General features: G+C 42.2%; 2 protein-coding genes across 5 annotated transcripts in view; both read right to left on the bottom strand.

Annotated features, from left to right (window-relative positions):
* Positions 1 to 27,804, bottom strand: part of LOC128351233 (carboxypeptidase B-like) — a 191,028-nt gene that overhangs the window by 77,899 nt on the left and 85,325 nt on the right. The gene's annotated exons all lie outside the window — the stretch shown is intronic.
* AGTR1 (angiotensin II receptor type 1) overlaps positions 7,296 to 27,804 on the bottom strand; it is a 108,269-nt gene continuing 87,760 nt past the window's right edge. For all 3 annotated transcript variants that reach the window (XM_053310574.1, XM_053310573.1, XM_053310575.1), the window contains one exon: positions 7,296 to 18,964. In XM_053310574.1, the coding sequence (XP_053166549.1) occupies positions 17,809 to 18,915 (1,107 nt within the window). In that variant the 5' untranslated portion in view covers positions 18,916 to 18,964 and the 3' untranslated portion in view covers positions 7,296 to 17,808. The remainder of the gene's footprint in view (positions 18,965 to 27,804) is intronic.

Genomic DNA, 27,804 nt, shown 5'->3' with positions numbered 1-27,804 from the left:
AGCAGTGACAAAATTCAAAGGAGCCAAGGAGGCTCTCCGAGCTCAGTAGAAGCAAGGACATGGTTCATACTTACATGAAGCAAGTGCCTGTGCTCCACTCTTCCATCGGTGGGGTGTTGTACAATATGTAAGTCATTGAGGTTGTTCAACCGGGCGGGCGGGGCAGTGGGAGGATGGTGGGGGTGGGGGAGGCTGGTTGATCTCACTTTCCTTCCAGATGAGCACTTGACTGTTGCTGGTAGCACGGACCGCACTACCAGATGGTCCAGGCTCTGTGGTGCAGTGTGGAGCTCTGGAAGCTGGAGCTCTGGAAGCTGGCCTCTGATATCCCCCAATGCTCTGCGATGCTTTGGGGGATTAGGAAACTGCCATATACTGAGTCAGACCATTGGTCTATCTAGCTCTGTATTGTCTTCACAGACTGGCAGCAACTTCTCCAAGGTTGCAGGCAGGAATCTCTCTCAGCCCTATCTTGGAGAAGCCAGGGAGGGAACTTGAAACCTTCTTCTCTTCCCAGAGCGGCTTCATCCCCTGAGGGGAATATCTTGCAGTGCTCACACATCAAATCTCCCATTCAGATGCAACCAGTGCAGACCCTGCTTAGCTATGGGGACAAGTCATGCTTGCTACCACAAGACCAGCTCTCCTCTCCAGCTGGGGGACGTGCGCGATGCATTGGGGGATTCCCCCAAGAGATGAGAATTCTAGGTGCCCAGCTCTGTGTCCTTTGGGGCTGAACATAGCCCCAGTGAACATGTGATCCTGGAGCCCAGGTTAAGGGCTTGCTCATGCATTTAACCCCAGCTAAGAGGGTTCATGTGCAGTCCAACCCTGGCTGGGCTTCCCTAGCCTGGGTTAGGGTTCACATGAGAACAGCCTCACTCTCTCTATCCTGATCAATAAAGGAAAGCAAAATTTCAGCTCCTCACATCCTTCATCAATGATGTCCAGAGCAGAAGTATCTAATTATGTCTTAAACTTTTAGTTACTTTTATTTCAAGTTCAGTAACAACTTACCCCAGCATTGTGGGATTCCTCCAGGACACGGGTGCTTGTGGGCTAGCAACCCTTGTGGTCACACAACCGTGGAGCCTGGGTTAAGCGAGAGCTCACACCCTTAACCCAGGCTAAAAAGCCTGGCTAGGTGCTGATGTCTCACCAGGATCAGGCCCAATCCTAGAGGCTCTCATATGCAGTCTAACCCATAAGAAAGCTTTTGAGATCACATGGCATTCAGTGTGTGTGTATATGTGTGTGTATGTGTGTTCCTATCAAAATTCAGTGCATGGACCAATATGAACCAAATTGTACACAGTAGTAGGGACACATAGGGACAGCTCAACGGTGTAGTTTGTGATGATCCACCCCAATTTGATGCACGAGGGCTAACTTGTGAACCACCTAACCAATTTGTATCAAAGTTGCTACAGTTGTAGGGACACAAAGGGATGGCTCAGGGGTGTAGTCTGTAATGATGTCATCTACCCTAATACAAGATGGTGGATCCATGAACATTTGAGGTGCATGTGGGCTAATCTGTGGATCGCCTAACCAATTTGGACCAAATTTGGTGCTGTTGTAGCAATGGACACAAAGGGGTACCACAGATGATGCCATCCACCCCAATTCAGGATGCCGGACAGTTGAACGTTTGAGGCACAAGATCGCTAACTCTTGTTCTACAGTTGTAGAGTCACATAGGGACACCTCAATGACGTAGTTTGTGATGATGTCATCCATCTCAATCTAAGATGGCAGGTGCTTGAATGTTTGCGGTGCAAGTGGGAACCAATTTGCACCAAATTTGGTACAGTTGTAGGGACACATAGGCACACCTCAAAGGCATAGTTTGTTGTGATTTCATCCACCCCAATTCAAGATGCCAGTTGCGTGAATGTTTGAAGTGCAAGTGGGCTAACTTGTGAACTGCCTAACCAATTTCAACCACATTTATACCAGTTGAAAGAATAGTGAAAGTAAAAGTAGGCAGATTAATTCTTACCAGAACTACTTGTCTTATATGTGCACAGGCCAGTGTCATCAATGTGATATTATCTTGCCAAAAAGTTGCAAATTTTAAGTGTAAACACTTTATCTTTGGCTGCCATTTCGTATTCATACTACAAGTATTTGATGTGTACATTGATTGACTTATAGCTATATATATCCAGTTAAATTTCCTTGCAAACCCAGTAGACAGCATACATGGCTGCAGTATACTGAGTCACCAGTTGTCTTGCCAATTCTCTGTCCCATATCATCCTCCCAACTCCCAGTCGATGTTATTGTTAAGCCAAGCTGATGTAATTGGGAAACATTATTCAGTGGCTCACCACATATGCTCATAATGTTGAAAGATCAGAGATGTATATGTAGCTGCAACCTGAATCTTTCAGCACTGATCACCAGGCCCAAAGTAGAACATAGTATGGAATGCATTTTCAACCTTCAGAACACCTTGAGGGACAGATGACTTTATCATCACCATATGCTAAATACATAATCCAGATCCATTTTCCAAGGGCAGCCCCCTTCAAGATTAATAATAATAATATGTCAATTGTAGATCAAGAACAAGATAGTCAAGATCAAGAACAAGACTTGTAGATCAAGAACAAGATAGTCAAGTTGCCAGCCATGTACACAAAAGTCAAACTCATCATCCCTGTCTGTGGCAGCCCTTATCCCAGGCAATTCTTCCATCATCCCATTCTCTGCTGTGATCTTGAGGTAATTTCCAGACCACAGTATACATCTACAGTGCCAACAATGGGCCATGAGAGGCTTGATGGAGCAGAGAAGTGATAGACTTTAAAAAACCCCTAAACCTCTCTGCTCTCCAGGTAGGGAGATAAAGGTACTGAAGACTGCACTCTGTCTCTGGTCCTTGTCAGAGCAAGTTGTTCACCAGGAGCTATCCAGTTGCCACAACCTTGATCATCTCACCTTGCCCCACAGGTTCATGATTTTGAGGCAGGATGCCACCTTTCCAGTAGTCCTAATCAGGGGTGTAGCAAGGTTGGAGTGGGCCCCAAGACAAGATTTTAAAATGCCCCCCCACCCTGAAGCTCAGCTCATGAAGTAAATAAATCTTAAATGAGGCTGAATAGAGGTAACAAAAAGCATAGTAAAATTTTATATCTATCTATCTATCTATCTATCTATCTATCTATCTATCTATCTATCTATCTATCTATCTATCACCTATGTGCCACAATAGAACATCATCCTAAATTATTTTTTAAAAGGTTTTGTAAATTGTGGTTGATGCAAGTCATTTAATGATACTAGAGAAAGACATGCTGTTCTGGTAGCTCCAGGTCTTAACACTCACATCAATTTTGGAGGATTAATACAACTGAAGGAAGCCCAGGTGGGTGCGTGGCTGGGGGAGTCAGTCATGTGACTTGCCTCTGGGCCCCTCAAAAGGCAGTTGGCCCCCAGACAACTGTCTCCCCTTGCCCTATTATAGTTACACCCCTGGTCCTAATCATATGCAGAGTGCTTGGCTTGATACTCAGGCAATGCAAATTGGTTTGGAGAAACAGCCCCATCCAATTAAGACACCTGGAAAGGTTTTTTGAGAGAAGGAGTGAGATGTGCACATCCACATCCTAAATCACTTTCTAGTCAAATTGTGCAAACTAGCTTAATACTTCAAATCAGGGCTGCACAACTTGGCCTTACTGAAGATGTTGGACTACATCTCCCTAACTATTGGCCACTGTGGCTGCTGCTGAATGCTGATGGGAGTTGTAGTCCAACAACAGGTGGAGGGCTAGAGTTGTGCATTGTCAAATGAATTTTAACATGGCTTTATTTTATTTCTAAGATTAAAAGGATTACATCTTCTGTTCAGCAACCTTGTACATTAAAAATGGCAAGAGCTAATATAAAGAGACTCTGTGATGCCACTGACCTTGGGCTTCCACATTTTTCTCTTTGTCATAATTTCTTTTTGGCTTTCATTAATAAAATTGTTTCACATCTGCTGCCCCTTATAATCTTTCCCCTATAATTGGGTTATATTTTTGCCACCTTTGTGTGACATAATACCAGCGCCGAGCAGTAAAGTGCATGTTATTACTTCAAAGAAGTCTGCCTTGCTGACAAGAATTAATTAGAATTCTAAATGGTTACGCAAGTCTTCTGTTCTACAGTAGGAGCTTCAGTGAAATGATGGCAATGGATAATTAGCAGCCACTATTCTGTCTCTTCAGTTTGGATAGTCCATAAAAGATTTGATGCTTCCTTTTCCTGAAATAAACAAAAACAGCTTCTGAACTGTCAGAAAACAACAGCAGTTCTTGAAGGCTAATCATTAGCTGGCTTTGTCATGGACTTGTAATTGTTTCTTGAATTTTGCTTCAATCAGGAAAAAAATATGCTTAAGTGCCAATAAAAAAGTTTTCAAGCTATTATGATTTTTTCCTCTCTGTTTGGATATAATTCCAGACAATCAATATTGGTGACCAATGTGAACCTCTAAAAATTGTGTGTTTTGGGATGGGGGATTTATTCTCCTCAAGGTAGAAGGGCATTGAGGTTCTTCTTCTAAGGATTTTGGGGTTATTGGATGCATGCAACTTGGGAGACCATACTGATGGACAAGTCATTGTTCCTGAATCTACGTATAATGGTGGCCATGACCGGGGTGCTCTCAGCTGTTCAGTCTGGTATACCTCCATCTCACCCCCATCATCTATGATTTTGTAACCTTGAAGATGAATGCCCATGGGGCCTGAAATAAGAAAGAGTAACATATTCTGAGGATAGATTGACACAGCAGAAAAAGCAGTAGATGACATCCTAACAGAGCACATGCCTTAGGAATGGAGCCTCTGTGGGGACATGATGCTGCTTGTACAAACTCCTCCCTCATAGGGATGGGTGAACTGGCTTAACCTTGAGCTGGCTCACCATCAAGCTGGCCCAGTCTGAGGGCTCACCCTTGAGCCAGACTGGGCCCAGTTCGGCTTGAGCCGAACCCCCTGGGCCAGTCCAGGGCTGGTTTGGTGTTTTTTTTAAATGATGCGCTTACTGCCTTCAAGGCCTTGGGGGTGCTGCTAGTGGCTGGGGGAGAGAGTCTCCAGTGGTTCCCCCTCTCCCAGCCTCCCCTGGGCCATTTCAGCCCATTTTTGGGCCAGTTGAGCTTGAGGCGGCCATTTTGGAAGCAACCATGTGTGCTCACAGGTCATTTGTGTGGCTGGGTTGTGACACATGTTGAGCCATGCATGTGCACGGGCCAGTTGCATTGCTGTGAGCTCAGAGAGGTGAAAATGCCCCCCAAATGGGCCAAAATGGCCCAGGGGAGAAAGGGGAAGCTGGCGGGGGAGGGCAAAATCCCAGAGGACCCCCCACAGCTGCCAACAGCACCCTGTGAGGCCTCGGAGGCAGTAGGTCCACCATTAAAAAAACCACAAAACATCCCTGGCACCCCCGAACTGGGCCTGAACCATCTCGAATTTGAGCCAAGCCTGGCCTCTCCTTCAGGGTGCCAATTCAGAACATGTCCAGTTCACTTCAAGGCCAGTTGAACCATACCAGGAAAACCAGTTTGGGGCACATCCCTACTCCCTCATTCATGCTGTTACACCAGAGGTTAAGCTTCCCAGTTCTGCCCATGACCCGGAAGTGCTTTGTAAGAGAGGAAACACATCACTGAGAGTCAGCAGTGTTTTTCCTCTCTAACAGAGCACTTCTGGAGCACTGGCAGAGCTGGTGCAACAGCATGTATGTAGAACTGGCAGAGTTGTATTTGGGCCTACATTACATCACTGGAGAGCCTCCACTTTGTTAGCTAGGAGAGCAGACAGTCCACATTCAGATATAACATAAAACCAGAGTTGAAGGGGCCTCCAGTTTCCATTTGTGTACATCCAAATGTGCGCAACCGCAATTTCATCCCAAAATAGAACCCCTGGTTTCCCTCCCTTTGAAAATTACGTGTGTTATGTGCGAATGTGGCCAATGTGTACAAGACCATACATGAAATTCTGTCAAATGTATAAGGTGTGCAAAAATGAGGTACATTTCATTTTCTTTTGGAAATTATTCACAATAAAGAACTGGAACAAATCATCATTGGAAATCTCCTGTTTTCTAATCTTACAACTTTTTAATTTAAAAGCTGCACATTCTCAATTGTGAGAATGCACGAATTCTTAATGAATTCATGCATTTAAAAACTGAAGTGGTGGATTGAAAAAGGAAGAGAGCTGTAAACTGGGGGAAGTATGCACGCCTGCCTTACATCTATTTATTTATTTAATTTATTATATTTCTACACTGCCCCAAACTTCCATCTCTGGGTGGTTTACAGCAACATAAAACAAATTAAAACAGAAATTAAAACCTTTAAACAATGTAAAACGACAAGTCTAGTTAAAAAGCTTGGGTGAATATATGTCTCTTTAAAGACTTTTAAAAAGTTGTCAGACATGGGGAGGCTCTTATTTCATCAGGGAGCACATTCCATAGTCTCGGTGTGTCAACAGAGAAGGCCCGGCCCTGTGTGGCCACCAGACGAGCTGGTGGCAACTGCTGACAGGTCTCTCTGGATTATCTCAGTGGGTGATGCGGCTCATAGTGAAGATGTTATCTTAAATACCCTGGGCCAAAGATGTTTGTATTCTGTACTATATTATATTATATTATATTATATTATATTATATTATATTATATTATATTATATTAATTAGTGCTCATATTTATATTCCACTTTTCAGCCTGAACAAGCTCCCAGACATTACCGGGGGGGGGGGGGGCGGGAATCCTCATAGCATAGCTAGGAAAGATACCCTCACAACATCTTTGTACATGACAAGTAATTGGAAGTGTGTGTCTGTCACCATTAGGCTCATGGCTGGGCTTCATTCAGAGCAGGCCTGCTCAACTTCGGCCCTCCTGCAGATGTTGGCCTACAATTCCCATAATCCCTGGCTATTGGCTGCTGTGGCTGAGAATTATGGGAGTTGTAGTCCAGAAACAGCTGGGGGGCCTAAGTTGAGCAGGCCTGATTCAGAGGCACATGGGGCTTGTATGCACAGCTGCTACGATAATGAAAATCACAAGAACCATACCTTTAGCACCCCCAAGGAGGGATGGTTCCTTCTCTGTAGGTAATTAAAAGAAAATGAGCCCTAGACTAGAGCATGGGGGTGTTTGCTTTTTTGCATTTGGCATGAAAAGGCTACCGAAGGACAGAACAGAGATGCACCTTAATGGTCTGTGTAAGGGACACCATCCCTTATGATTTACAAAAGTAATATACAAATTCCCTTGAGAAGTCTTGCTTAGTTTAAAAATAAGCAGTGTTTATTTCAATAAAATCACAACTCATATAAAACAATATGAAATTATGCTTACACTCTATCACTGAAGTGTATTATGCAAGCAGTATACATTTTCTCAGTCAACCTGCAGATCCATAGTGGGAACAGTTGCCCTTAAATATTCTTAACTTGCTTTATATTTTCACAGTGAACAGTTGTGTTCTGGGAGCTTGAAATATGAAGCATTGCTGTACCCTCTACTATAAAAATAATGAAAAGGAACATTATGTGTTTTAAATCTCTTACAGTATTTGTCATATAGGAAAAAATTCAACTCGTATCACACATACTTTTAGGAATATATAAATATTTTCAGCTTCAGTTATTATTTCGTTACTTGTTCTCTATGGCCATATCCAAAGTTTTAAGGGCTTTTGATGTTCAGATGGAGTTCTGGGTAAATGTGAGCTGCCTTTTTCATTTCAGTTTGGGAGAATTCTTGGAAAAACGAAATTGTTTCTCTTTTTTAATGGCTAGAGAAAAGAAGACAGAGTAAAAGAGAAAGGCTTAACTGCCCTCATTGTTCATAAATACATTAGAAAGCTGAGCCAAAAGTACAGGTTTTGGAAAACAGATGGAAAAAAGCTGCAAGGTAGAATCTTGGAGGGATGCTTCATATGAGATGTTTCACTGCATATAATTGTATTCATGTGGCGGCTCCAGGTTTTAAGATAGGTGTCTTTCCCAACCCTACCTGGAGATTCCAGAGATTCAACCTGGGATGTGCTGCATGCCAAGCTGGTATTTTACCACCGAGCTCTGGTCCCATCCCTGAATCTGGTATATGAGCCCAGGTTCAGATCCTGGTTTAGTTTGAAACTCTGGATAGATAAACCAGAACTGCTCAATTTGGACATAACTAATCCAGAATCAGAAATAAATCCAGGAGTGTGCATTCCTGAAGTTAAAGGACGTTGTGTGAAGTGCTGTGTTACATCTGTACCAGCACACTGGAAACATGTGGTTGTATTCTAAACTGTTTTTAATAAACCCAAGACACTTTTGTTCATGGAAGTGGGGATTTTTTGCAGATTACCCCTCCCTTTTCAGTCCCCTATGCTGCATACCATCTGATTGGGAAAGTCCCCTGTGCTCAGAAGTAGATTTTTAGGGGCTGCAGAAACTTACTGTGTGGAGAAGAGAGGCGCATTCCAGCATGAGAACTTGGTTCCATGCAAGTTAGGCTTAGGATGCGTCAGTCTGTTGAAAGTTGGCATGGTTATATGTGAAGAGGCTGCTCTAAAAATGGAATCTTAAGGTGGCTTAATTGGCTTACATTATGCCTCCACAACATGTGACCCAGTTAGTCAAACTCATCCCACTATCTATGTATGATAGCTCAGTAGACACTCAATAAATCTTCCCTTCTTGCTGCCTGTCTGGGATTCCATAAAAAGGGATATAGTCAAGCACCTGGGAAGCTAGACTATATGGCTAATAGACTGCATATGGCAGGCCTGTAGAATGCATTTTTGTGGAGGGGCAGGCAGGAAACCCTTAAACAAAAATATGGATGGGGACCTTATTGAAACAATTTTCTTAAGATATCATTCAGTAAAGCTGGAAAATTTATACAGTTGATTAGCTAGATTTTGTCATAAAATCTATATGGGGAGATTTTAGAAAATTGTTATATTCATATATGTCACAAGTGGTAGGCTCTATCCTAGAAAAGGCTATCTTGTTTATCACTCTGTAGAGACAATCATGGGTTAGAGTATTGGACCAGAACTGGAGACACCCACGTTCAAATCCCTGTTTGGTCATGAAACTCACTGGTGACTCTGGGCCAGTCACGTATCTCTCAGCCTAACCTACCTCACAGGGTTGTTATGGGGATAACATAACCATGTACACTGCTTTGGGCTCCTTGAAGGAAAAGCAAGATATAAATGCAAAAAATAAATAAGATGGCGCCTGCTGTGACACATTCATGCACAACCCAAAAACAAGAATGCATTACTCAACACTTATAGTTTTATTTCTATAAAGTTCTATGCAGATATAATCAATTGATTCATCACTGAAACTCATTATTAATCAAGTCTGATTTATTTTATCAGCTGATGGTTTTACATTCCAACACTGGATAAGTAGTGAATAGCAAAGGGCTGATTTGGGCAATACCTGGTACCCTGAGGAAGTGAGCACTCTATGAACAGACATGTTTTCCCCTTCCGGTATGCCAGGATGTCATTATTTTTTAAAAAATATTTCCATCCCAACCCTCCAGCCTGCTGCTCCTCAAGGTAGCAGACAATTAAACATGATAACAACAACAAAGCAATAAAACCAGAATAAAAACAAATGGTAATAAAACAAACATAAACAACAACTAATCAGCAAAGTAAAATAGCAGAAAGGGCTAAATTAATTAATACCGGAAACTCAATTAAAACCCATTTATTTTAAAACGAGGCTCAGATTCTTTAAAAATTAACCAAGGAAAGAGAGACTGACCAAGTTCCTCCAGAAGGGCATTCCAGAGATGGGCTATGACTGAGAATGACCGATCCCTGGTCTCTGTCAGCTGGGTCAGTGTCAGTAGTAGGGCCTGAAATGCTGCTCTGAAGATCCTGGCAGATTCATGCAGGCAACGTGGTACAACAGCTACCCTAGCTCCAAGCCATATAGGACTGTAAAGGTGAAACCAAAACTCTGAATCTGGCTTGGAAGCAAATAGGCAACTAACGGAGCTGCCGCAGGATAAGTGTAATACTTGTGTAGCAACTAGTGCCTGCAAGCATCCTTGCCTCACTGTTCTGAATGAGCTGAAGTTTTCAAAGGCAGCCTCCCCCCACCACAAGCAAACTAAATAGTGTGGAGAGGTAGTTTATCTCTCTACACATGTTGCACATACCATGTAATTTAAGAAAGGTGCCCAGCAGGCAGGGAAGGGGGGAGGATGTGCCCATGCATGGAGTAAAGGTAAAGTGTGCCGTCAACTCAATTCCGACTCCTGGTGCCCACAGAGCCCTGTAGTTTTCTTTGGTATAATACAGGAGGGGTTTACATGCATGGAGTACTCACTTCCTTATCATGTGGGGCAGGCCAGCAGAGTAAGTATCAACCAGACCAACCCAAAGTGGCATGAATGTGTGGCAGCTACTGAGATCCTGAGGATGTAAATTATTCCATAGTCTTAGGTGATCACAGAAAGTATATGTATATTTGAGTCTGGTGAACACAAATACAACCTGAGTCTTCAGGGTCACCTGTTATCACACTACAAGTGTAGAAGGTGAATTTTCATTTGAACTCTCTCTTTATTGTATCCCACATTTCTTAGCTTTTTATAACATCAGATCTTCCAGGAGGAGAGAAATCTTTTAGATGTCTTATGACACATCGAAGAGTTTTGTCTGAGCACTGTTTATCTTTTATGGATGATACAAAGAGAATCACTAAATACAACCAAATTGATACTATGCAAAAATAGTTCTTATAAAACATGACAGTTTACATTTTATGCAATGTACAAATTATATGTGCATAAAATGCACTACAGAAGACATTTAATAGTGCATGTTGCCAATTATTAATGTATAGGACAAAGAAAGTCACCTTAACCTGGTTGATTAATGTGATCACTGATTGCTATAATGGCTCATATTCATGTGTTATTGTTCACTACGATCAAATATACAGAAGCACAGATGTAGTAATCAGTGTCAGTACTTTGCTTTGGTGCCAAAATTAGGCCCAGATCAGATGATGCCTCTTGCAATTTCATGTACATGCAGTACAGCGTGCTTCTCTTAGCTTAAAACCATGTCCTTGTTTCTTCCAAGCTCACAGAGCTTCTGTGGCTCCTAACTATTGAGTCAGAGCTGCTGAGAGCTTGCTCCAATTGAAAATAATGAGAGCAGTGCTGCTACAGCTCTGACACAATTCATCAAAGCCAGGCTCAGAGCCACCATTGGGCGAATGGGTTCAAAGAACCCAGGCCACCACTAATCAGGGGCAAAAAGTGCGGCCCCAGACATGCCCCTGTGTCTTCCATGGAAGCAGTGTGCATTCCCCTTCCATGCATGACACGCTGTGCTATACATAAAACAGTGTGCCCACCTACCCTGAGATCTTTGCATGCCCAGATGATGGTGTAACCTTCAACTATGGGGCACACACAAAATCTAATGCACACGGGCAAAAATTACATGGCCAATGACTGGATTTTATCAAGGAAATCAAAACACACAATTTTGGCCCATGTAAATTAGAATTTACGTGTGTAGCCTGTACTGTATTTAAAAATACAATGTGGAGAGTCATTAGAGGGGGGCAGAAGAGCTTTCACTTCTCTTCATGGGTATAGACTGGATTAGGTATTGTTATTATAAGGATTAGGTATTGATATTATTAGGTCAAAAACAGACATAAGTCTTATAAATGACCTTAAAACAGTGGTACATATGCTGGTAAACTCCAGGCTTGACTACTGTAATACACTGTACGTGGGGATGCTTTTGTACGTAGTCCGGAAACTACAATTGGTACAGAATGAGGCAGCCAGATTGGTCTCTGGGACAACACAAAGGGACCATATAACACTGATTTTGAAAGAACTGCACTGGCTGCCAATATGTTTCTGGGTGAAATACAAAGTGTTGGTTATTACCTATAAAGCCCTTAATGGCTTGGGTCCAGGCTATTTAAGAGAGCGCCCCCTTTGTCATGAACCCTGTCGCTTGTTACGATCTTCTAGAGAGGTCCAGTTACAGTTGCCACCGACTTATTTGGTGGTGACTCGGGACCGGGCTTTCTCTGTGGCTGCCTCGGGGCTTCGGAATATGCTCCCTGCTGAAATAAGAGCATCTCCTTCTCTGTTTGTTTTCGGGAAGACCCTCAAGACTCTCCTGTTTTCGCAAGCTTTTAATTAGAATTAATTTTAATAATTTGTTTTAATAACTTTTATACTTTTTATTGCATCATGTGTATTTTAATCTTTTTTAAAAAAAATTGTACATCACCTAGAGATGTACATATCAGATGATATAAAAATATGATAAATCAATAAGTAAAGGAGCTTATTCAGTGATCTTCACATAATTGTCCAATTTCAAACGTGACATGTCCTCTTAATTTCAGTGGGATTACTTTGACTAATTTCCCTCATCTTGTAGGTGAGGTTTAAATAAGAGGTTCAAATTTGTTTCAAAACAGTGTGTGTGAATTGGCTGATATAAATGTGTTCATGCAATCACAAAATTGATTTTGATGTGCTAAATCATTCAAAAATGAATGCCAAAACCTAGACAATAGTTGGGGGATCATCTGGAAAAGTTGTTCCTTAACATCCTGATCCAGTTATCCCTTATATGTACAGTGATTCCAAAATGCATACATAGCTCCCTCCTTCACAAGGATTTCCCCATTCATTTTAGAAGAGGGATTGTAGAAGAGCTGGCACCCCCAATGAAATGGATAATAGAATATGACCATATAAAATGGACTCAATGCACTGAAGGGTACCCAAGGCTTTGAATTACCCTTCTTTGTTAGATTCACAAAGTATTGTAGATGATCACAGACAGAACATCAGTATTTTCAGCAAGTAGTGTGAGATACGGGTTTAACCTACAAAATGATACACATAGCAAAGACAGAAGAATAAATATGCCAAGTCTTTGTAATGACCATGTATAGTATGGATGATGTCTTTCACAGCTTTTACATAGAATCTACATTATAGACAGTTTTTGTGGTGTTTTATCATTAAAAAACCAACTTGCACAAAATATAAAATATTACAGACATTACCATGTTATACTTTTTTGATGTTACATTATCAAATACACATATTTGTCTTTGGGTACATTTAACACATAATTCCTATACACAGTACATTAAGGGAAAAGTAAAGGCTGCGAGAAACTCATATACACTTTCAGCAGTTAGATTACCAGTTTCATTTTTTCAAAGAGTTTTTCAAACTTTTTGAAACTCTTGTGGGAACACTACCACATTAGTTATACAAATACAATTCTTTGGGCATAGTGTTCCCTGTGCCACATAATAATTGCTGCCTTTTAATAATTTGATCGACTCCTGTGGAAATTTAAACATTTCTATGTGTTTTATATTCTATGTATTTATGATAAGATGCATGAAATCCAAGATGACAGAAAATGAAGCTTAAATCCAATAAAGCTTTATTATATAATAAATAGAAATAAATACCTTTATTTACAGCTTTAGCAACACTGGCAAATAATTCTGCCTGCAGAAAAGAAAAGCATTCTTTGTACATAGGTAGCAATGACCAGGAAAAGACATTCCTGCATTATTCTGATTTTTATGTTTTCCCATTTGACAAGTGGGCCATCCATTAATGTTAACAAGAACTTTGAGGTGCAGGAGACAATAAAAACAAATGCAAAATTTATATTGTACTTGTGTTCCCCTTTAAGGAGAAAAGTGAGAAATGAGAAAAATGGGACTAGCTTAATCCAGAACATGCTTTACCCATGAGGAAATTTCTTTGTTATCAATGGAAATTAATCATGAGTATGCAAAATAGTGATAGCAGACAATGGATGTAATCCAGAGAATGTTATATGTGTCTAATGGCTGTTCACATTACAGAATTTCTCTATGCAATCATGTACTATTACAACTACTATGAATATTTATATATCACTTTTCAACAATATTCTCAGAGTGGTTTACACAGAAAAATAAATAAAGATGCTTCCCTGTTCCTAAAGGGCTCACACTCTAAAAAGAAACATAATGTAGAAACCAGCAACAGCCACTGGAAGGATGCTTTGCTGGGGCTGGGTGGGGACAATTTCTCTATTTCTGCTAAATAGAAATACTGTATAAGATAATCACCATTTTAATGTATGACCAGTGTTCCCTCTAACATGGATTCCCAAATGTTGTTGACTACAACTCCCATAATCTCCAAGCAAAAACCATTGTAGCTGGGGATTCTGGGAGGTGTAGTCAACAATATCTGGGAATTCCTATTAGAGGGAACACTGTATGTGACTATACAGCAGCCATGGCTGTGATTATAGCTGAACTTTTTTCAGCAGCTGTGATCACAGTGATGGCTACCAGCCCACTACATATAGCATTTAGTTCACACCAGTCTACTTCACATAGCCATAAATTTACATACGTAATTGCATTGGTGACATTCAGTAATGTGAACCAGCCCATGGCCCCTTTGAAATCAGTAGCAGTCGGTACTGGCAGCTAAATGCAATCACCATATGCAGAGGCGGCACCCTTCTGATCAGAAGATAAGAGCCAGGAGATGTGGTGACAGCCAACAACCTGGATGGCTTTGGATAACTTTATGGAGGAGAGGTCTATCATTGGGTACTAGTTGGAGGGCTAAAGGCCACCTCCAGCCTCAAAGGGAGGATGCCTCTGAATACCAGTTGCAGGGGATTAACAGCAGGAGAAAGGGTCCAGGAAAGGGCCTACAACTCCTGCCTGTAGGCTTCTAGCGGCATCTGGTGGACCACTGTGCGAAACAGGATGCTGGACTAGATGGGCCTTGGGCCTGATTCAGCAGGGCTGTTCTTATGTAGTAAGGCACAGAGTATGGGCATCTCCATCTAGTTCTGTGAACATTCCTGAGGGCCATTTTGCCATGTGCTGGAGTCAGGGTTCTTATGTTCATTGTGAGCAAGTGGATATTCAACGGTTTTTAAACATTTATGGTGTGACTTAACCACTATTTTATTTAGATTGCTCTCAGTGCCTAGCTTACATATTTGAATTAATGTAAAGTTAATATTTTATGATGAAGAGCTTTGGGACTTATAGCAGTTGCTAAAAGAAATCAAACCAGATTGTTAGCAGGGAGTAAAATAAATCCATCAAATTTTTAACAGACGTCGACAATATCTGAAGTTTGTGATACCATTCCAAACCACACACCTTTCTCTATTACCAGCAAAGTCATGCATATGCAAAAATCCCTCAAAGTCATTGGCTAGCATAAGAGGGTAGCATATGGCACATGGGTCAATAGAGGCAGGTGAGAGTGCCAGAATCTGGTCGGAAGCATCTTCTATTTGTGGAAAATATTTCCTCCCTGTTTCCTGGCAAACCCCACCCCTGTAGTCACCTGCAGCACATGTGCACGTTGCTTAGGGTCTCTCAGCATTTGAGAATGGCTTTTCAGGGGGCTCTGGCAACTGCCATGAGAGGGAGGGGTGGGGGAAATGGTGTGTGCCTGCGCCAGTGTGGATGCTAGCCACATTTTAATCAGTTTTTACGCAATGTGCTATATCTGCACAATCACTTCATCTCATGGCCTCCATTCAATGGTTTAGCTACCTCACAGTGTCCCACCTGTGGTGTTTTTGGTTAATCCATTCCTTAATCCAGGCCAGCTTTTCAATGGGGCTTTAGTTACTTGTAGTCCAATCCTGGAGTAGAGGCAGGGCTAACAAAAAGCCAGCAGCAAGAGCGCTGAAAAGCAGTCTGCACTTGCCTCTCTGTACATAATGTCTATCTCATTAAACTGTTAATATTCCTGATTCCACTCCACTGCCTTGTGCTTGCATACCACAACTCTCTCCCTTGGATTCTACACCACCAAAGGAAGTATGGGTACACGCACTGGCTCAGTGAGTATGAAACACGCCCCCCATCAATGCTGCTTTCAAGTGTGCAGAGCCTCCATGGCTCTTAAGGTTTGTGACATACTGTAGGATGCCTCTTCCATTATTTCCAGTGGGAGAAGCATATCCAATGTGGATGCAGTTCTTAGGGCCCACAGAGGCTCACAGTGTCAATGGGCCTTCTACACTCATTGAGCCACTGTGTGTGCCCTGTTCTTCCATCAGCAGGGTGCCGCATGGTATCTAAGTCAATGTGTTCATTAATATACGAAGGTGAATTATTCTGAATCAGACCAATGGTCCATTTAGCTCTTTATTGCCCATTCGGGCTGCCAGCAGCTGTCCAGGGTCTCAGCTGTAGGCCAACTATATAATCTTTTTAACTGGAGATGCCAAAGATGTAATCTGAGACCCTTTGCATGAAAATATGTATGCTGCCACTGAGCTATCGTCCTTCCCACTATGCTTCATGAGCACAGTGCATTGTACCTGTTTATGGTACTCATAATTAGGAACAGGTTTTTTCCCCTGCATCATGGCAAATATGAGCAGACAATTGCAGCACACCATTCTTGTTCACCTCTTCCTAACCTGATAATTTGTGGGAATACAGAAACTGAAGGCAAGAGAAGGCAGGAGGAGCACTGAAGGATATCCCACACTATGATTTAGCAAAAACAGGTGGACGTGCAAAACCAGATAAAAAGAAAACAAAGGTGGAAAGAGATGTCTGTCAGTGAAATCCAGCAAATACATATCATATTTAAAACAATCATACCTTTATAAGGATGGAGGTGAAGGAATGTGCCAGTGGCATCATCATCAAAGTGTTCATTTGAGGGACAATGTGAAAAGGATGGCAAGGGAACCCCCGCCCCCCTTTGTAGTTAAAAAAAGGTGCATATTTGTTATAGGGCTCAAGATGTCTTATCCAGAGCACCTTTGTATTCCTTCAGATAAGTGATCTGTGAAACTCTTGCTTAGGGCCTATTTCACTGGAAGTGGTATTTCAGAATAGCCATTTACTTCTGAAATTTCCAAGCAAACAGAACCTTTCATCTAAGATTCCCACCTATGTATTTTTAGAAATAGTGCACAGATCTGCAGAAATCAGAAAGGAATATATTTATATAATGAAGCATTTTTTTCAATGTAATGCACAAAGCAATGCTGTGTTCTGAATTTGCTGTGCTTAGTGGAATATTTAACAGAAATGTAATCTGGAAATGGAAATACTTATTTTAAATACCAGCTCATTCCACTTTTTATGTACACTTTTGCTTTGTTTCAAAGAAACTCATAATACTACAAGTGTTTGTAGGCGTCATTCTGACAGGCCCCTTAAATTTCCTACTGACACTAAAATGGACTTGATATGTATATAGGTAAATACAGTATAGGTAGATTTTCATTACAAACATGTTGTGCACAATATATAACATTCACATTCTTGAAAAGCTGCATGATTTTTACTTGCTTTTCATGACTCTGAAAACAAGCCTGTGTGTATGCTCCTGAAAGGTTCAGTCAGAATTGCTCATACAAGCTCAAAGCAAATCTCATAATATGGATAGAATGAAATATGCAATTTGATCACACCTTCTAGCATATTTTGAGGTCCTCCTAGGTACACCGTATACTCTTTTTGTCAAGCATTAAAACAAAGAGGCAGAGTGTGGATGAACACTGCTACCTCCATACTTTCACTAACACTTGCTGTAAACAACCAACCATCGTCTTCACAATATGCAATGAAAGACCATTGCTCCATTTTCACAGGCTGATGTCTCAGATGGATTAACATGTTAAGGTGTAGTGGTTGGCTGGAACTCTGGGTGAGCATCCTCACTCTTGCCAACTTGTTGCTGAACACGTGTACTGCAAAGCCATCACTCAGCATCCAAGGACCCATTCTTTTTGGCACAAAGGATTATGTTTTCTGAAGGTCGATAGGAAAGAGAGGCTGTCTTGGTCATTAGACTAGAATGTCTGACATTTGGGGGGATGTACTTGAGAAGCTGAAGGAAGTATTTTCTAAAGTTTTTTCCAAAAAAGCCATAGAAGAGGGGATTCAAACAGTTGTTAAAGTAAGCTAAGCAGATGGTGAAGGGCATAGCTGTATCCACAATGTCAATGAAAGAACAATCCTGAATGACATGTAGTTGAATCAGTACATCCAGAAAAGTGAATATTTGATGAGGAATCCAAGAAAAGAAAAAGAAAAGTACTATGGCAACAATCATCTTAAAAATGTCATCTCCTCTGGTCTTGTTTTTCTGAATCTGATAAGCCTTTTTCAGAGTCTTCCAGATTAATGTGTAGCTTGTTAAAATTATGATGAATGGGATCAAGAACCCCAGCATGTTTTTGGATAAGCCTAATGCAACCGGGACTGTTGTGTTATTGGGGGCTGAGTTGGTAGAGGTGTAATTGCTGGGGGTCTCATATCGAAAAGCACATACTGTCATGTTTGCATTCTCAATGAAGAATACACTACGGTGAATAATGACAGGCAAGCTGGCAAGTGCTGCTAACAGCCAGATGATGATACAAGTTATCCGGGCAATGAGCATAGTGCGCCGAAGCCGGGACTTCATTGGATGTACTATTGCCAAGTAACGGTCAATGCTAAGGCATGTCAGTAGAAACACGCTGGCATAGAGGTTGAAGGTTAAGCTGGCTGAAGCCAGCTTGCATAAGCAGTTTCCAAAAGGCCAGTGATATTGCATGGCTGTGTAGGCTGCCCACAGTGGCAAAGTCACTAGGAAACACAAATCAGCCAGGGCTAAATTCAACAGAAAGACGCTTGCCACTGTTTTCAGCTTGATGTAACAGAAAATGACAATCACCACCAAACTGTTTCCAAATATACCTATGATGAAGATGATGGTGTACACGGTTGGAACCATAATAAATATGTAGGTGTGCCTGCCTGATGCAGAGCATTCTACGTGGATTCTTTTAACTGTCTCTTCTGATGACCCATTTAACACCATCTTGATCCGTTCAGCTGGAGGCTATATCGAAATCTGATACCAAGATCATCTAGGGGAGAAAAATGAGCAGGCTGTTACTTTTCTTTAGCCATTTCATTTAAAGGTATTGAACATTCAATAAACTGTTCTGTAACACCAATTAGGGTGGATGTTCAAAACACCATGATACAATATATTTCTACTGAAGTCTGAATTATGGCCAAGATACTTAGCCTAGCATTTCCTTGCTTTTGGCAGAAATTCTAGCACTGCAAAGCAAAAGATAACTTTGCACTGGAAAAAAACAAAGCTCAGAAAGAAACACTCTAATGCTTCATATGTTTGAAAGAAATAAGATTAAAAGAACAGGGTTAGTAATCCATTGCTGTTGACAAATAAGAAATGGGTGGAAGTGGACAAATTAATTGGCTGCATGTAACGTTCAATAAGAAACAGAAGCCATCTTGCTGTCCCTGAGGGATCAAATGTCACCTCTAAGGAATTTTAGCTGAGGTGCATTATGTTCCACGTAGGTGAATATATGGATTTTAGACAATTATTTTATTTATTTAAAATATAAATCCTGTCTCTCTCTCTCTTTTTTAAAAAACAGAATTCAAGGTGGATAGCAATAAAAGATGAAAATACAACCTTAAAAAGATTCAATGACAAAAAAATGTGCAGCAAACATTAAATTCAAAGTACCAGATAACTGAAAGAGATAACAACATTGGGTTATGAGAAGCTTTGGGCACTTATTCAGGTCTCCCCCCTCAGCCTGAAGCCAACTGCTGTGTAGAGGGTGGGGTTGAAGGGAAGCTTAGCAGGCCTAACTCTTAGACCCACCCTGAAAGCTTCACTTCAGCAACCCCTACCCTTCAAACTACTTGCCAGGACTAGCAGGGGTGAGGAGAAAAGACTCCAGTCTTTATCTTTGCCCCTCACTGTGAGGGAGCAAGCAGCCACTTTTACACTCTATTGTTCTTGTTTTCCTACCCAGTTTATACAATATATAAGGGCTGGTTCAACAATGCTGCCCAGCAGCCCTACATGAGATAACATCAGGGCCATGGTGCAAATATTTAAACACACGATTAAATGACATGCTGCGACTGCATGACTGATGTTGTGTGCAGGGCATGGTGGTGGTAGGGGAAACATTCTCAGCATGCCCTCCCTTTACGATGCAAATAATATCACCGGGGGAACACCTAGGTAATTTTGGAGTCCAGACCTGAAGGTCTTCAGAGCCACCCCCTGCCTACTTGAGGGCTGGGGTTTATTTATTTTTATTTATTGTTAGATTTATATACCGCCTTTTGCTAAAAACAACCCCAAGGGGTTGGGGGCAAGTCAAATCTTCTTTTTAAAAACCTATTTTAAAGTGCCGCTGCGTGGCAGGGATGGGAGAAATGTCCCATCCCCATGCATGCACAGAGGACCAAAATGGGCTGAAAACGTCCGATCTGTCATTTGGGAGGCAGGTGGGCTCAGAGAAGGAGCTCTTGCCACCGCCTCCCTCCCCTGAGTGCCTGCACACCTGCTGGCAGCCCCTGTCCCCACAGAGGTGCTTTAAAATGTTTTTTAAAACACTTTGACTTGCCTGGTGGGTGTGGGGCAGCGGTGGGGGCTCTGGGGAGGTCCCCTCAGAAAACAGAAGGCCACAAACCAAATCCCCATGGTCCATGGCTAAGTGCACCTCACACTCTCCCCAGTCAGTGAGCCCCACTCTGTCACGGCCCAGGGATATTTCTCCCAGCTTGCCCAATTATAGTTATGCCCCTGAACCACATATAAAGGTTCTTAAGTTGTTTTTTCAAGACAAGAAGTTTCTGATTCATACTGCTTGCTAATGGTTTATTTTATGTATCTAAAATATCTCTATGCCAGTTTCCTACTTAAACAATACACAAAGTAGGATCCTATGGGGTTTGGGGGGGAAGGGTTAAAATGTGTTTAAAATTGTCTGCTTGCCCATTTCTTGCCCATTTCTTTTGTGGGTTGGATGGTAGGTAGCATGCATCATGCCCTACCACATAACCCACTTTGGTGTCCCTAAGAGCTAACCATGGGGAACAATGGGGTGTTCTAAGTTTCCCCACTGTTCTCTGTGGCTGGAACAAGTTGTACTTACAGAGCACAAAGCATTTTGTAGGGATGTGCAAAAAATTTCGGGCACAGAACGATCTGTGCCCGAAACGAACAATTTCGGGTGATTCGGGGCCGAACCGAATCACCCCCGATGTCCCCTGAATTTTTTCGGACACGAGCCGAATCACCCGAATTTCGGGCAAAAAAAATTCGGGTGATTCGGTTCATGGTTGATTTTTGGCGATTTTTTAAAGTTTTAGTGACTTTGGGGCAGTTCGGGGGCATAGCATGGGATTTGGGCAAAAGGAGTGGGGTGGGGTGGTAGCGCCTAATGAGTGCAGGCTACCACCCCAATTTCAGGGGGATTGGGCAAAGGGCTGATTTTTGGTAAATTTCTGAAAATTTCATGTCTTTGGGGCAGATTGGGGCATATTGGGGCAGAAAGTGGGGGCTGGGGCAGAATAGTGGGGTGGGGTGGTAGTGCCTAATGGGTGCAGGCTACCACCCCAATTTCAGGGGGTTTGGACAAAGGGGTGATTTTTTGAGAATTTTTGAAGTTTTGGTGACTTTGGGGCAGTTTGGGGGCAGAAAGTGGATCTGCCCCAAAAGAGTGGGGTGGGGTGGTAGTGCCTAATGGGTGGAGGCTACCACACCAATTTCAGGGGGATTGGGCAGAGGGCTGATTTTTTGAGAATTTTTGAAGTTTGGGTGTCTTTGGGGCAGATTGGGGGCAGAAAGTGGATCTGCCCCAAAGGAGTGGGGTGGGCTGGTAGATAGTGCCTGATGGCTGGAGGCTACCACCCATCCCCAATTTAAGAGTGATTGGGCAGAGGGGTGAATTATGGTGAATTTATTTGTATGAGGTTTGTCTTCATAAGGTGAAGTGTGCTAAATTGATTACTTCCTCATATTATTCATAGTAAAGGAAAGTGTGAAAAAGTGAAAGTGGGGTCATGAGAGTTGTTTAATTGAAAAAAATCTCATTTGCTATGATAGAATGAGAATTCACACCTCAGAAGTTTTTTCTGAGGTGTGAATTCTCATTCTATCATAGCAAATGAGATTTTTTTCAATTAAACAACTCTCATGACCCCACTTTCACTTTTTCACACTTTCCTTTACTATGAATAATATGAGGAAGTAATCAATTTAGCACACTTCACCTTATGAAGACAAACCTCATACAAATAAATTCACCATAATTCACCCCTCTGCCCAATCACTCTTAAATTGGGGATGGGTGGTAGCCTCCAGCCATCAGGCACTATCTACCAGCCCACCCCACTCCTTTGGGGCAGATCCACTTTCTGCCCCCAATCTGCCCCAAAGACACCCAAACTTCAAAAATTCTCAAAAAATCAGCCCTCTGCCCAATCCCCCTGAAATTGGTGTGGTAGCCTCCACCCATTAGGCACTACCACCCCACCCCACTCTTTTGGGGCAGATCCACTTTCTGCCCCCAAACTGCCCCAAAGTCACCAAAACTTCAAAAATTCTCAAAAAATCACCCCTTTGTCCAAACCCCCTGAAATTGGGGTGGTAGCCTGCACCCATTAGGCACTACCACCCCACCCCACTATTCTGCCCCAGCCCCCACTTTCTGCCCCAATATGCCCCAATCTGCCCCAAAGACATGAAATTTTCAGAAATTTACCAAAAATCAGCCCTTTGCCCAATCCCCCTGAAATTGGGGTGGTAGCCTGCACTCATTAGGCGCTACCACCCCACCCCACTCCTTTTGCCCAAATCCCATGCTATGCCCCTGAACTGCCCCAAAGTCACTAAAACTTTAAAAATTCACAAAAAATCAGGACTTTGCCCAATCCCCCTGAAATTGGGGTGGTAGACTCTACCCATTGGGCACTACCACCCCATCCCAAAATTTTGCCCCTGGGCCCCTTTTTACCCCCCCGAATCGATTCGGATTCAGATTCGGATTAAATCCGAATCCGAACCGAATCAAGGGTGATTCGGGTGACCCAGATTCGGGCACAAAACAGAACGGGGGTGATTCGGCTCGGGTCCGAGCCGAATCACCCGAAAATCCGAATTGCACACCCCTAGCATTTTGCAACCCTGCCTTGAAAAACACTACAGAAGTACACAGTAAAAGGGAGTCATCATTGGCACAAGTTGCTCTCTCACTCACAATTATGACTCCTTGAGGCTATTCCCACGATCAGGCGAAATTGGGCTAGGGGAACCGAGCCCGGTCTCACGGAAGTGGGTCACCCGCTTAGATAGCCCTCCCCTAACCCGGGCTTTTTGGTCGTGTGTTGCCGCGGCATGGCTCCACACTGTGGCAACTCACAAGTAGAACTGTGACCACAAGGCTGAAAAGCAGCCTCCTGGCTCGAGGGTCTCTCCAGCGCTCATGCAGGGCATGCTGGAGCTTCTGGGGGCCACGCGGCCCCCGATCCTTCCAGCCCCCGCCAGCTGTGTAATGGAGCCAGCAGTCATGTGGGCAGCCGGTTAGGCTGCCTGGAGCAGACTGACTGCTCGTCTGTGGGGAGAGCGGTCTTAGCCTGCTCTCCCCGCAAACCCCATCCAGGCTCTTCTCACCGATTGTGAGAAGAGCCTCCTTATTTCCTAGTTTTTGAGCTGCCACATAACACCCTTATTTAGCAGCAAGCATAGCCATAAGTTCAACTAGAGCAATTTCAGCCATATTTTAACTGAGTACACCTTTGTACATCACCTAGAGATGTCCTGATATATCCTCTTCCTCAAGAGAGGCACAGTAGATGCGCTCTCTCTCTGCCTCCCAGTCCCTTTGAATACATTTTGAATTTGTAATTCCCTTCTTTTGTGTTAGCTCTTCCCTTCCCCCCAGGCAGTGGGGCCACAGTTGCCCATGACAGCACTTTATTTTTATGATAAGCCAATCAAGAAGCAAGGAGATTGCAAGCCAATCAGAAGCCAATACCAGAAAACCGATCAGCAAGGGGAAAAAACCAACCTCCAAAATGGCACTTGGAATGTCGAAACATTTTGATTGAAACAGGGATTGTTCTGCTCCAAGCTCGAAACAGGACCTTTACTTAAAGGATATTCTGTTTCGAGCTTGAAACACTCACTGAGACAATGGCCTGTCTCAAGTCAAAACATTTCACCAGCAAAACATTCTGCACATATGTAATGCTTGTCTGATATCAAATCCAAAATATTTCAGTGCCAGATAAATCACTTTTTTATTTGCCTGGACTTTACAGAATATAAACTAGCTGGTCTTTAAAATCTGGTAGATTCAATAAAAACCTTCAGATTTATTTCATAGTTTTGTTGTCTCCATGTGTTTTAAAATGGTATTGTATTTTAATGTTTCTTGTTAGCCCCTGGGAATTTTTAACTGAAGGGTAGTTGTAGCAGATTAAATCCTTTGTCTCAGAGCAAGCTCACATGAGGGGAAGAAAAATGCCAATCATCCCTGCTGAGCTTTCTGACAGGGCTTCTCCTAAAACTTTCCTGAACATTTCTTAGGTTCTAAAGGCTGCCACCACCACCCACTTATTGACAGAGCTTAACGCCCCCCCCCTCCCGCTTTGGGCTTGGGGTGGAATCTCAGGGAAACACTCTATTGGAAAAGTATTGGAAAAGTACAAAGATCTTCCACATGTATGCCTGCACGTGGTGAGTAAACTGATAGCTGTTGACCGCCTGAGACGTGTTTGCACCAGAGTAAAAACCCCTTTCAGCTCCCCTTTCCTGAGTTAAAACCCACTCAGAGAGGCTTGTAAAAGAAAAGAACAGAAAGAAAAACAGTTTTATTCAAATGCTACAGACTGCTTCTCTCTGAGGCTTTCTCAGCTTTTAGTTAGAGGTAAAATTACTCAGTAGGTTACAAGAATACTTCAAAAAGCACCCCAAATGATGTTGGGGTGGCACACTTTAAAAATCATGGTTACCCAGTTGCAAAGAACAGGTATGTAGGAAAATGCAAAAGCACACTTGAATACGTACAGAGTCTTTTCCATACACCTTAGGTGTATGGAGTGCAGCCTAGTGTTTCTTGTTTCAATTACACTGTAGGTAAACTATAACAGACCAGTATCAGGAATATGCAACACACACACACACACACACACCAAAATTCCAATGCAAAGTCTGACTAAACAAACTTTCCCCTAGACTTATGTCCCCAAACCAAAGCCCTGGCTTCCTTTTCTTGAACTCATCAAACTCTGGTTGAGGATTCAGGCTTCCTGCCATCCTGGCTTCCCAGGGCCTGCAGAGGCATTTTCCTGCAGCCAACCTTTATGGCCACATGTCCTCCTCTGCCCCTCCAGCCAGCTTCTTCTCTTCTAACAAAGAACTGCCTTCTTCCTCCCAACAGCTCTCTAGGTCCCATCCACCGGTTGTGCTGATTGGCTGAGCTCTGGAGTTCACCAGCCTGTCAGTCAGGAGAGGGTTCACGTCCAGTTAACTCTTTAGGGGAGGGGCGGCTGATCACTACAGTAGTATATATGTTTTTTAAACAAACAAAATATTCTCAAAGCATGGCTCTCAATCAGTCTTGCATGGCATGTCCACTTTATGTCAATCCATTTCTAAGCTAGTAGCTGGTTGGTTATGAGGCTGGTGTAGAGGGATTTGCATAAGATGCTAGTTATAACATATCTTCTTGAACCAATGTCTACAATTAAGTGTGTGAGGTGGTCTGGGATAGACTTGATACTTAAATAATTTAACTGGAAGAGATAGGTATACTAATATAATGTTAATATGTTTAATATATTTTAAAAATTAATTTTAAATTGTTTTAAGGTTTTTATTTTTTAATCTGTTTTATGTTGTAAACCACCCAGAGAAGGAAGTTTGGGGCGGTATACAAATTTGAAAAACAAAACAAACAAACAAACAAACAAGATATCCATCAGTTTAATCAAGAAATCTAATTTGGAATACAGAAATTAAGGACTAAACCTTAGATTGAACCTTAGATAAATTTAACCCTATATTTTAAAATTGCTGTTACTTTAATTTAAGTGCAATTAAATTTTCTTGCTCTACTAGAACAAATAGCTGGCCTTAAAAACCAGGACATTACATCATTTTGAATAAATTATATGTTGTTCTTTCCATAGCATTATCTTATCAATGTAAACACTAAATATAGTTCAACTGTTTGTTTCCAGATATCTTGGTTTTTCGTACATTATTGATAGACACTGTAAGCGTTGCAATAATTGTCTTTCATTGGATATGTTTTGGCTGCTCTGTAAGACCAAAGACAAACAGCTGGATAAAATGTGTGTTTAGTGAATCACTTAAGAGGTCGTCTTGGATCATGGAGGTTTGCTAGCTATTAATGAAAACAAACTCTTGGCATTCCAACACTTGCCTATCTGAACTCATGTACATCATTTGCCAAATGCTAATTTGTGACTGATTAGCAAGCATGTTGGCTTCATTCTTAAATCATATTTGGCTATACTAAGTCACTATGATGAAAAGAAATACAAGCCAAAATCAGTGGAGCCAAATCAAAATATACTCTTGTTAATTATAAGGAAGAGATTGCTAGATCATTGTAATATGTTTTGTTACCTGTATTGTAGTTCAAGTAACTTGTAGAGATGTGCACAAATCAGATTTTGCAATTCAATTCGAGCTTGAATTGAGATGAAAACATTATTTTGTTTAACCTTTCCCCCAAACCCCATAGGATCCTATTTTAACACATTTTAAACCTTTTTCTCCAAACCCCCATAGGATTGGAGACAGGTTAAAATGTGTTAAATCATCTGCTTGCCCATTTCTTTTGTGGATTGGGTGGTAGGTAGCACCCATCACCGTAGGTAGTGCTGTACCACCCAACCCACTTTGGTGTCACTAGGATCTACCTATGGGGAACAATGGGGGTATTTCAAGTTTCCCATTGTTCCCTATAGTCAAAACAAATTGCACTCACAGAATGCACACAAGTTTTGCATTGCAATTTGCAATGCATTTTGCATCCCTGCCTTGCAAAACTCTGCAGATTAGAAACACACAATTAAAGGAATCTGTACCTTCCAAAGCATTTTCCCCCAAACACAGTCCAAAAATGGCAAAAAATAAAAATAAAAAATCACTGAACCAGAATCCACTGCTAGTCACAGTGCCTGCGCTGCAGTAACATCATTGGCAGAAGTTGCTCTCTCACACACAATTATGACTCCTTACTTCAGCATTGTAACAACTCCCACAACAGCACCCTTAGCAGCAAGCATAGCCATAAGCTTAACTAGAAAGTCTTCAGCCACATTTTAACTGAGTACACCTTGCAATGCAGATTGCAGTGCAGAGCAGAGCAGAGCAGTGTGAAGCACAAGTTATTCTGAAGGCCAGACATGTGGCTCTTCTCACAGCAATCACCAATAAAATATTACAGAGAGAGAGAGAGAGAGAGAGAGAGCGCTGAGATGCCACACTGTCCATTTCTCTCCACAACACCATCTCAAAAACAGACCTAACTACAACTCAAGGAAGGTAGGCAGGCACTCAAGTTCTGCCTTTGTAAATCTGAGATCTAGCAAAACTAGAGAGTTAATAATATAGCAGCAATAGCACAGCATATTATACTCAGTGCTGAGAAAAGAAAACCACAGAATCAAACCTTCCTTCCTTCTTTCCTGATGTATCCTCTTCAATGTTACACTTAGGGCTCTCTCTGCCTCCTCTCCCTATGCTCTTTGAAAACATTTCACAATTCCTTTCTTTTTTGTTTCCCCTCCCTCACCCCAGCGAATGGGGTGAGCTGCCTGTGTGTTACAATGGGTGGAGGTGACCATGAGTCACTCATCCTCCATGGCCAGCTTGGGCTAGCCCAGTAGGGGG

This window comes from Hemicordylus capensis, chromosome 3, assembly GCF_027244095.1.
Source record: "Hemicordylus capensis ecotype Gifberg chromosome 3, rHemCap1.1.pri, whole genome shotgun sequence".
Classification (NCBI taxonomy): Eukaryota; Metazoa; Chordata; class Lepidosauria; order Squamata; family Cordylidae; genus Hemicordylus; species Hemicordylus capensis.
This window is presented reverse-complemented; position numbering and strand designations above follow the sequence as displayed.